We start from the raw sequence: 11,615 nt of genomic DNA, 5'->3' as shown, positions 1-11,615 counted from the left end.
AATTTCGTTCGGTCGCAATGCTACGCATGCGCCGGACGTACATACTATAGGGTATGTTCAAAAATCCTACCCGTAAAAGTGACGTTTGATTGACCAATCAGGGGCAAAGATTTCTTTGTCTTCTTGATTGGTTAATTCAATAATATTTTATCCTACGAGTAGGATTTTTAAACCTAATGCGATATGCGCATGCGCGAGAATCGCACTTCGATTTCGCGCGACGACGCGCGCCGGACGAGCCGCCCGAGGAAGTTGTAAAACAATCATCGAGATAGATTATCGAGTCATGAAGGTATCAGCGTCTCAGAAGTCGCGACGAAAAAGAGGCGCGATTAACGCTCCAAATGTTCCCCGAGGCGCTTTATCCGAGGAACTTTAATCCGGCTTTTCGCGCCGCGTTATCGGAGCGAGGATGACATTTGATGCCGCGCACGCCCCAACGGCGACCCCGGCCCCTGGCCCCGGCAGGAGACAGCTGAGTCCTCGCCGAGTCACGAATGAGCCTCCGGTGAGGGAGCTTCGTTCCTTTCGTGAAATCTCGTGTACCTTCGCCGGCGCTTATCATTACACGCCAATAAATCGCGCGTCGTTCTCTTCGGTTGGCTGATAATCGTCTTCTCGCGGACACGTTGGAGATCCCCCGCGTTTACGCATTCACGCGGGAAACGAACAGTGTTAAATGTCGAGGGTAAGTGCGCGATTCACTGTTCGCTGGACCATAGCCGTGATAATATTTTGAGATGACGATGAGTTTTCGATCTCGCGCTCTTTCTTCTCGACTCTATCATTTTATCACTCATTATATCATATATATTCATAAGATACATTACAATCTATCTACGTTATGTAATACGTAAGAATGTAAATATATTTAATTTTTTTGAAGATATATTATGGATTACATCGTGAGGGGCATCAACTATCTCAATGCAGGACGTTTTCGCGCGCGACGCACTTTTCGTCATTTTTGCCTGTACATTTGATTTTAATCTAATACAGTGGACTATTCAATAACGCGATAATAATTATGTTCATTCCGTTCGCATACGAATGACAGTTTTGACTAGCGTACGCTGAAGAGAGCAAATCGACATTTTATATTTTATAATAATATGTCAAAATATTCAGAATTTGCCAATCTTCGAAAAAAAAAAAAATGGTCGCTCGTAATCATACCGTAATAGTTGACTGTGATAAAAATCGCAAATACATAAATAAGTGTATGTACATTAAATTATCGTAATATTTCAGTGATTGGTAGAGTGTCATGGTTCTGGTGCATGGAGATATCCACCGCACACAAGTAGCCCCGACTTGCGTACGGATACGCTTCCGTGCAACTTGCGCGCGTAAGTTTTTAATCATTTGACATAATTATTTTACGCAATTAAGATTCTATTCACGTATGAGACACCGAGTGTTAGTCCCACGTAAAGTAAATTTTTATATAAAATTCTAAAGAAAGAAAAACACAGTCGTGTAAGCGTAAGTTATGACGTTAGACCCTCGTCAGCCTATCGATACGCGCGGTTTAGTTTGCGTATCGTATAAAATAAAGTTGAAGGGTGAGGGAGAGTGGGAGAGAGAGAGAGACAGAGAGAAAGAGAGAGATGCGACGCGAAAGGAGAGATAGCGAGGACACCTCGAGGAGGGGAGAGGACGCGAGAGTTCTGGGGGTGGCTGTATCGTGCCGGTGGCTGCATCGATCGTCTCTACTACTTGCTATAGCGGCCATTTTCTACGGACGCGAACAATGCGACCTCGCCGCGCCAGAAAAATACCGTAAATCGCGATAGCGACTCGTCGTTGCCGTCACGAAGGCCGCACCGTCTAGACGGTTGCGAATCGGCCTGACACGTGGACCCTTTTCGGCCGAATCGACTCGTCGCGCTATCGATCCCGAAACGGGGATTGAAAGGGGCGACTCACACGAGCGTGACAGTTTGCGCCTGTTTTCTCTTCAATCGCTTTTATCGATTCGATTACGTTGCGCTATTTTGTCGGTTATGTATTTTTCAAAACTCATCTCGTTTATTTCGCAATGATAAATACAACTGTTCTCTCCCCCTCTTAACTTTTATACGCGTCTTATTAACCCACGGCGAGCCAATCACGCGATATAGAGGTAGCTGGATGGGTATGCGATCGCGAACGATGATATGAGGGGGTTGTTGAGGTTTATTCAAGGTTGAGCGAACCTCACGTGTCGCTTGTCAAAGGCTAGGTAAGTCGCTGGAAAAAAATGGACTCGCCTATATATCCCTATATTCTATTTTACGATACGTCGAGGAAACGAGATACGAAATCGAGTGATAGCGGGCCGATAGCCGTGCTAGTAATATCCTCGACTCTGCCTTGTGCGTTCGTTCGGTTTAAAATAGCATAGTACGCTCGCGAATAGCGGAGAAATATCTTCGTCTTATCGAGCGGCTAACGCGATAATTATAATCGCGGAATTAATTAATCAGCGTATAGGGTTGTTTGCACTCGACGGGGAGGGATGGGACGTATCGTATTGTATCGTACGTTTCGTGTTCGATGTAGACGCGAGACCTTTCGACGAATCTCCGATGGAAGATCGAGAGGGCTGAATCGGAGGCGAAAATATGCCCGGGCGATCACCAGCGAGGGCGTACGAGCGGCCCATTGCGAGCGCGGGCCGCAAGCTCGCCGCTACTTGAATGTCACCGCCGGAGGTGAGATTATTACGATAAAATGTTGTAAGGTATTTTGGGATCAATTTCCTGTGACAGTTTATTTGCCTATCGCGCGAATTCCGTATCGATGAAGCTTTGCAAAGTTGCTACAAGTGTAGAGATTATACTTGCGTACAATTAATTAGTCCGCATATAGGATTTCGTTTTTTATTTCCGAGAGGGTTAACGCAATAACGTTTCACGCGTTTTTTCCACACGTGGATGATTTTTCTTTATTTTTTTATTACCGTCTGCATATTCCACCGTGTTTAATAATTTTGATATAAATATAAAATATTTATTTATTTATTTATTTATAATATTCTTATATTTATTTATAATATTCTTCTTTAAATCTATCGACTTTTTTAAACCTCGTGTTATGTCTTCTTTTAATAGAATATGTACTTAGAAAGCATTTATTTATTATTCACATCTATATATTCAATTATTTTGCTTATTACAAAAAAAAAAATAAATAATAGATTAGTTAATGTTTTTGACGATATATTTATTTTTGCACGAGGTATAAAAGAGAGAGTTGATTAAAATCTTATCAAATTACCTTACCTATTCTCGTGGTAAATTTTACTTTCGAATAAATCAAACATCTCGGAGCTTTCGTTTCGTTACAAGAACAAATGACCAGGGCGCGGGATGGGCGAATCCTGGCTCTCGGTCTTACTCGCTGCCACGCTGACAACGATGATGATGACAGCGATGACGAAAGCCGATCCATTTTCAACGCCGTCGACGATCACTCGTGACGATTTTGTCGATTCCAAACTGGTTTGTCTTCATCAATCCTTATTTTATACGACTTTGGTGATTTTCCGAATTTTTTATTGATATCGTATATCGTTTTTTTTTCCTTATTATCACGAAGTCGCCCATCGAGGAAGCGCTGGACGTGATAGAGGCGGCATCAACGGGTTCTCTGGGAGAGGTGTGCGTCAATTCAGCGGGATTTAAATCACTACCAGCTGGTGTCGCTCTGGATTCGAGACGTTATGACACGGCGCGTCAGAAGACTGACTTGACCGCGATGATGCTCCAAAATCTCGGGGCTGTTGAGGCGATGCGACGTAACGGTGAGTTAGAGCCGTCGTGTATAAAAAAAGATAGTCCTGGATAAGAGGAAAAAATGTTTGCATTCTCAGATAAAATATTTGACATGTACATATAATTAATATTCATCTAACGGCGATTATAGCTAAATGTTAAAAAAGATGTTATCTCATACTTAACTATTTATCGGTATCGGTAAAGCGTTATATCCAGCAAAGTAAAATAATCTTTAATTGTTAAAGAGATAAGAAAAGATGAGAAATCTAGCATTATCGGGCATTAGTGCCCGATTCACAATCTATAGTTTTCTACCTGGCACTCAATTGGCATCTATGGCACCTGTTGCGCGTGTAGCGAGAGCAACGCGCGCACCAAAAGTCAATCGTTGAACACGGTGGCGAGTACGTATGGCCAATAACGGATTCACGCAGCTCTTTTAGATGCCCTGACGAAGTCTCTGCTCGTGTCGGTGGACGACGCGTTGGAGGCGAGGGTGATAGCGCTAAACGCCTCTACCGGTACGGTGATTACCGCGGTATGGCTGAAGCGTAGCCCTGGAAGCGTAGGCGAGCCCTCCAAGGTTGAGAATCACGCGCTCCAACCCGGATCACAGCCGGACTCCAATTTACCGTGGTTCGAGAATGCAGGCAGCAGTGCTGGATTAAGGTTCGCCGCGTCGTCTATATTCGTCTACAAAAGCCAAATTTTTCGAAAATCTTTAATCTTTCTGTCAAGCAGTATTGCACGATAGTCCGATATTGGTGATATAATCGAAAAGATAGTTCTAGATAAAAAGATAAAATGAAGAATCGGAAATGTTCTTTAGTCCAAAAGATCAAAAAGATTAGCGTTATAATATTTTTTATCTTTTAGAAAGCTTTTGATAACGTTACTTTATTTAACATATCTTAACATAGTGGCTATCAAAGAATATAGAAATTTACTCAACATTTTATTCAACATTTCAAAAAAATAGAAATTAATTAAAGCTGCCAAATTAAAGTTGTTTGTAAGGTATCAACATTATTTTAATTTTTTTAAATATAGTAATATATTTTTACTTATACATATATTCTCTGATAACCGCTACTGAGTCGAATTCATAAATTTATGGTACAACGTTATATAGCAAATACAAAGAAAAAAAATATCTAACCTTTAATTTTTCTCGATTCTGAAAAATTTCTTTTTATAAAAAAATTTATTCCATCTTTTTTATATTTTTTTTTTCGCATAGAATCATTTCCTTTTTAAATCCCTAATAACGGACCGCGCTATATTTATTTAAAGAAATGTTAGTACGCACGCAAGGCACGCACGCACGCACACGCACCTTTACGCAGCTCTGTTTCGCACCTCTGTTTCGTCGTTCATGTTTCACACGTTGCCTTTCTCTTCTCTAGTAAGGTCTCGTTTATCGGAGTAAATTGTAGAAATGAAAAGTCTCTATGAAAAAAAAATCAATTTTACTCAAAATTCAAAACAAGAATTATGCGAATAATTGTATATAATTAATGCTGTATATATTTTTTTAAATTTCAAAAATATAAGAAAAGTTGAATAAATATCTTAGAAGAGAATTCTTTATAGTAATTAACATAAATAAATAAATTTACTTACATCTTTTCTTTGAAAAATATCCAGATATTAATGGTGGACAGATCCATATATTCGAGACGATTCGCCGAAAGAGAATCGCGCGCGCTGGACTTGTACAGGCGCTCCACGATCATTCATCATCCTTCATCATCCCGTACGAGCGTCAAGTCATAGAAACTCGATATTCGCGAACGATATGTAAACGATGAATTTTCTAAGACCTTAGCCTTCGTATCATAACGATCAATGGCAAATAACAATAATTGGGATGACCGTGAAGTGCTGGGCATATGACTCGTTGCACGAAACACACGTGTTCATCAAGAGATATCGAAGTTTCTACGGCGGCTTGTGGCGTTTGCGTGTGATCCCAGGTCACCGAAATTCATGCAGTCACCGCCGATTGAATCCTACAGGGGTTGGTGGACTATCCCGTACTTTTCTTGCAAGACTCGCCGCTGGCTCATCTCGTACAGCGTCAACGTACAATCGCCGGATGTTCGTCCCAGGTTAATATAACAGCTCGCTTGGTGATTTTAACTGACGCTCGTAATAATAATCTAATTGTTGTAATTGGCATTTTCATTGAAGGGTACGAGAATTCATCAGTATAGATATTGATATAAGCGGGCTGGAGGTCAACCAATGCTCAACTGCATCGCCGCAAAATCGCAATGACGAGCTCGATCATTTCTCCAGTAATCAAATAGCCTTCTTCAAGGACACACATAAGTGTCATACCGACACTACGCAGGTAAATGTCATTTTTTTTTGCGATTATTGTGTAGAAAAGTAAATAATATTTTTTCATTTTTTGTGTGCTTCAGTGCGTGTATCAGGGTCCTGATAGCCGAGTGAACGAAAATGGCGTGGGCGCTGGTTGGACGAAAGGCGCGTACATGTGTAAATGTCGGCAAGGTTTTTACAGCCTCAGTCATCATCGGGCGGGTTTCGACGGGAGTCTCGTGGAAGGTCAGGATTAGTTGTTACTTGTTTATGTGTTGTAATCTTTTCCCTTTCTCTCCGCACGTATTTGTTACAGCCGCGTGGAAGGAAATGAGGGAGAACAAGAGTGACTTCTACGAGAGGACATTTCGATGTCTGCGCTGTGCACCAGGATGCGCCAGATGCAAGGGCCCCGAGCCTTGCCTAGCAACGTACAATTGGCCCTTTAGGTATTTTTTTATGCTGCGCTTTATTTTGTCGCTTGACACCGTTATTTCAATCGTGTCTTATCACTTTTCAAGAATCACGCTGTTAGCTGTTTCAATTTTTTGCGCGTTTGGCACCATCGTCCTGGTAGCGTACATGTATCAGCATCGTAAACTGAAAGTATTCAAGGTTGCTTCGCCGATATTCCTATCCATCACGCTCTTGGGCTGCGCCTTGATGTATCTCGAGGTAGGTGCGGAGAAACGCTCCTCGCTTTCCCTTTTAATAAAAATTCCGTCGAGTATTAATTTAAAACGAGATCTTCGTAGATGGCCGCCATATTCCCTGTTCTCGATATGTATTCGTGCATCGCCACAAAGTGGACGAGGCATATGGGATTCTGCATCTCGTATACGGCGCTGTTAATGAAAACCTGGCGGTAAATAATTATGATTAGCGTTATCACATAGTTGAAGCACTGAGAATACAAACGAACCGAGTCACACGATATTTTGGAAAAGAACTAGATAAAGCTATTACGTTATAATCGAAAAAGTATGTACGAATGTAAATGAAGCGATTATCGATTCGAAGTGTAACATAATGATTTTTTTTTTTCAAGAAGCTTGATTGCTATATAGCGAGTACTGCTCTTCAACAAATTTATCGCAATTGTGGGCTTGGTCTGCTCGTATCTTCAGCACTTCAATTTTATATAAATTCGCAATAGCAACATTTATATCTCACACTTTTATCTATAGGGTTTCGCTCACGTATCGGGTGAAAAGTGCTCATAAAGTTAAACTTACGGACAAGCAGCTGTTGCAATGGATGGTGCCTATACTACTAGTGATGTTGATTTTTCTTGGAACGTGGACTGTCAGCTCGCCGCCTTACGCGGAAGTAATCACGGATAATCACGACTTAAAGTTTTACCAGTGTTCGTATAACTGGTGGGATCATAGCCTGGCTATCGGTAAATATAAAAAAGAAAAAAAGAAAAAAAGAAAAACAGAGACGTAAGATATGATGGATTAATTTGAATTTAATTGGCAATCTGTTAATAACATGAACAGGTGAAATTCTCTTTCTCGCCTGGGGCATAAAAGTATGTTACAACGTGCGAAACGCGGAGAGTCTATTTAACGAGGCCCGTTTGATAAGTTACGCCATTTATAATATAGCCGCGGTGAACATAACCATGATAGCCATTCAGTACGTAATCATAATATAATATATCTATATTATATACAAACCTGAGTTCCTGGAAAATATATGTCGAACGACGTTTATCTGCAGCCTCTTCATATTTCCTCGTGCCGGGCCGGATATCAAATATCTGCTTGGCTTCCTGCGGACTCAACTTTCAACGTCTGTTACGGTCTTTCTTGTATTCGGTCCTAAAGTAAGACAATTATGACGAAAGGATGAGATTAATAATTGCAGCGATAAAATGGATATTGAAAAGATCTGTTTGTGAATCGATTATTTAAGCCGTATTTATACTATTGTCAAACGACATAATTTTATAATAGTTTTCATATCTCCCGATATGCTCGAATCGATTTTTTCAATATCTATTCTGTTCTTTTTAATTATATAACGATACATACAGCATTAGTATTATATTTTTAATTGTTATTTAAGGTGATCAGAGTATTGCGTGGCCAGGGAGATCAGTGGGATAGTCGAGCGAGAGCGCGAGGCGTCACCGCGAGCTTCTCTCTGAACGGGATCGGCTTGGTGCCGGAGGAGACGACGGATTTATACCAAGAAAATGAAGAGCTTAAGGTTTATAATTATATAATTCAGCATTTTTATATCTGCGCTACGATGCCAGCGAATAGAAATATTGAAGCAATTTTTCGTTTTATCTTAAATTCTATACTTAGGAGGAAATCCAAAAATTGGCCGCGAGAATCGAATTTATGAAGATAGTGCACATGGAGGTGCACAACAGGCACATCAAGCCAAAGATGGGCGGTTACTTTAGCACGCATGGTCACGGTCACGGACACCCATCCGCCGGTCAGAGTCCCATCGTCAAGAGTTCGACGGCCAGTTTTATTCTCAAAGTATGTACCTAAATCGTTCTATCACATTTCAATTCGATTAACCCTAGCATACGTAGCATTTTTAAAGTCCGACGACGTAAAAATGAAGTAAAAGCTTCCGTCATCTTTTCTCTGAAATCTGATTCGATTTTTCTTTGTGAATCTTTCGGACATTGCGTGAATGCACGATCGCGTATGCTAAGGTTAACGCGAAAGTTTCTAACTTTCGCATCGACTCGTCTTCTCTCGAGTCTGATGCAAGAGCGTTTTGGGAAATAAATTGGAGTAATTTATTGAGCAGACGGCCGTGGAGCGAGGTGCAACGGCAGCCGCAGCCGCGGCCGTCGAGGATTCGACCTTCCCGTCCGGAAGTCTACACAGAGCGCGAAGGATGGAAATGTTGAGGGAAAGGAAAGCGGAAAGGGAGAGGGAGCGCGAGAAAGAGCGAAACAAGGACAAGGAGCAAAAGGAGAAATCGCAGCAGGAGAAACCGCGAGAATCGAGTGGCGAGAAGGTTTGACTAGTGATCAATAGCGAGGAGGTAAATAACTCTGCTCTTACTTAATCTTGGCGCTTTTTTAATGATCCGCCTATGACCTTTTTTCTTTTATCATGATTTTTTTCGCCAACAGGTATGGTTGTGACGAAGACAGTGTTCCGACGAAAGCGAGAAAACGAGAAAAATCTTATATCCGCGGAAGAAAAGGAGGAAGAAGAAATTGGAAAAATTCAGGTTGTATCCTCTAATGGACAGGAGACTGCCCGTATTTGTATAAAAAGCCATATAATCAAAACCATCGCGTTCACTGTCTTCGCGCCATTATAATAGTGATATCTTGGTAATTACTAGAGAGTGATGTACGATATATATCTCTTAAAATTATAAAATCTCTATCGAATCGAGAACGCACGAAGAGCGAAAGACGACGACGATGGCATTCCATGTTCCTATCCGTCTTGCAGCAGCGACAACGTCGTTGCCTTCAAGGACATGGCGTATTGTTATTATATATTAAATTTCAATATTTTCTTTCCGATATAAAAAGCATTCTCGAATGCAAAGGACGCCATCAATGCAGCGCGATTAACTGTAAAACAAATTGTGTTTCTAAAAAACGGATGTGTTTCGTTGAGAAATTAGACGGAGCAAAGGAAAGAAAACTGTAATACCGAGCTGTCACAAATGCACAAAGAATGCACAGGCGAATCGTCGTCGCTTCAACGATACAATTCCGCTTTCCGCAAGTGTAATGTGTCGCTTCGTTGCGAGCATTCGATAGAATTGTAAAAAACGCGCGTGTGTTCTTAAGTTACTCTTATTGAAATCGTTTACGTCCGTTTGCGATGACGCGCGTGCTTTTGTCAAACACAGAATCGCAGAGATCTTTCTCGATATTAAGAACAAAAGTGGGGACGACAAAGGAATCCCTTCTTAAATGTTACATAAGCGTCATGTTCTCGGGTTTTAAATACGTTTCTCAGGCAATTTTATCATGCCAGAGTGAAACATCATCTATTCTTGAAAGATATACAAATATCACAATTTGAATGTAAATGTTAATTTTTAAGCAGTAATAATATACATATAATACGAGTAAAATAGGCGCGTACTTTTCCGAATTGGACATTTGATAGGCTTGACCAATAAGTGTCATTGAATGTATGGAATTTCTTTATTTAATTTTATCTCCGAATCATATTCGATGCAATATGTAATTCTTCTTCGTGCTCTTTGTTGTTCTCTCATTTATATTACTTTTTATTTAATTTGAAACATATTTTGTTTATAGTTTTCATAGAGATTTCAAATGTAGAGTTACATTTAAAATTGCAAACAACCGAGCGATAATTATTCGTAACAAGATTGTATAAATGTTAACATAAATGTGACAATAAAGTTACACAAGGGCTGTAAAAGAATATCAACTTTGTTGACGATCGTAAAGTTGCTCGCGTCTGTGGCCCGTAAGGAAAAAAAAGAGATAAATCAAAACGAGAAGAAAGCTAAAAAGAGAAGTAGAGATATAAAAAATTGTGCGATTAATAAGATCTTTGCCTTGTTGGTTTACACTTTTTTAAGAGCTTACGTTTTCACGATAGAATGCTGTTATTATAGATCGCGTACAGTTATGTGTTAACAACGACCGGACAGATATTGCTGTTCGTGTCTAAGATATTTATCGTTAGTAATATCGTTGTTGTTGAATATATGACTGGATGGAATGGAGATGAGTGATGCAAATATGTGTGTTACAAGTACAACATAGATATATTCGATTGATGAAGAATTTATCGAACATAGTAAGCCCTGCGAGACTTACATTGTGAGATCGTATGGATCGATTTACTTTAATTTTTTTTAAGATATCACATTGCAATATCCCTATCTTGAACGACTCTCCAATCTGTTCGTTCTGCTACGATAATTATGTTTAATTAACGATTAACTTTGAACATCGATAATCGTTTCCGTTTTATCGGAATAATTTTCAAATAGTGAATATAAATATTCGCGACATAGATATAATTTTTAATAAGCACAAATTTTTCGCACTCTTGCGTTTATCTAAATACATTAAGGACATACGAAAGTATCGATTCGTCGAGCAGATTGTCAATTGGTAAATAAGCACGGTGAGTCAATTTCGAGGATCGTCACGAATCGAATCTGTCGCGCGGAAGCCTGATCTCGGATCCCAGGCCGTAAATCGGTGATTCGTTAGAAAAAAAGCGAGAAAGAGAGATAGCGCGTTTCGCGTATAAATAATATACATATGTATATCCATTATTTGTTTAAGGGAATTATAGCGTAATGGACAGAAAGATTTTCACACATATTTACGTTTCTCCGATTAAGTACAAACGACAACGCGATAACGATCCCGTTGCGTTGCCTTATGTGCGCTCGATGTAAATCGTAAAATGCGCTATATAGCTTGTGGCGCGCGCGATAGTTCGTGATAATAGATCGTAAGAGATGAATCTGCTTTCAGTGTTGCGTATCGTACGTTTGAAAAATCCGCTTCGTTTACAAGAGAAAGGGAAA

At 40.1% G+C, this 11,615-nt stretch overlaps 1 protein-coding gene and 1 long non-coding RNA gene across 7 annotated transcripts; one reads left to right on the top strand and one right to left on the bottom strand.

Moving 5' to 3' along the window:
* The first annotated feature begins 455 nt into the window (after window positions 1-455).
* Window positions 456-11,609, top strand: LOC115244602 (probable G-protein coupled receptor CG31760). 6 transcript variants are annotated; one of them, XM_029822380.1, is made up of 19 exons: window positions 456-688; window positions 1,252-1,349; window positions 2,545-2,696; window positions 3,346-3,485; window positions 3,583-3,787; window positions 4,196-4,430; window positions 5,738-5,872; window positions 5,955-6,117; window positions 6,191-6,335; window positions 6,406-6,538; window positions 6,611-6,764; window positions 6,845-6,954; window positions 7,277-7,491; window positions 7,592-7,730; window positions 7,815-7,920; window positions 8,163-8,306; window positions 8,408-8,590; window positions 8,868-9,110; window positions 9,202-11,609. In XM_029822380.1, the coding sequence occupies exons 4-18, from the start codon at window positions 3,354-3,356 to the stop codon at window positions 9,087-9,089; spliced, it is 2,421 nt and encodes an 806-aa protein (XP_029678240.1). In that variant the 5' UTR covers window positions 456-688; window positions 1,252-1,349; window positions 2,545-2,696; window positions 3,346-3,353; the 3' UTR covers window positions 9,090-9,110; window positions 9,202-11,609. The 6 variants fall into 6 exon arrangements, with proteins under 6 accessions (XP_029678240.1, XP_029678242.1, XP_029678241.1 ...); XM_029822382.1 differs by having other exon boundaries at window positions 3,333-3,485; window positions 5,780-5,872; XM_029822381.1 differs by having other exon boundaries at window positions 3,333-3,485; window positions 8,871-9,110.
* Window positions 4,389-5,731, bottom strand: LOC115244605. Its single transcript, XR_003885402.1, has 3 exons — window positions 5,385-5,731; window positions 5,098-5,210; window positions 4,389-4,454 (listed from the first exon to the last, which is right to left on the bottom strand). It is a non-coding gene; the product is annotated as an uncharacterized LOC115244605 (long non-coding RNA).
* Window positions 11,610-11,615: the final 6 nt, after the last annotated feature.

This window comes from Formica exsecta, unplaced genomic scaffold, assembly GCF_003651465.1.
Source record: "Formica exsecta isolate Colony F162 unplaced genomic scaffold, ASM365146v1 scaffold826, whole genome shotgun sequence".
Classification (NCBI taxonomy): Eukaryota; Metazoa; Arthropoda; class Insecta; order Hymenoptera; family Formicidae; genus Formica; species Formica exsecta.
Note: the sequence above shows the minus strand (reverse complement) of the source record. Positions and strands in the feature narration are given on the sequence as shown.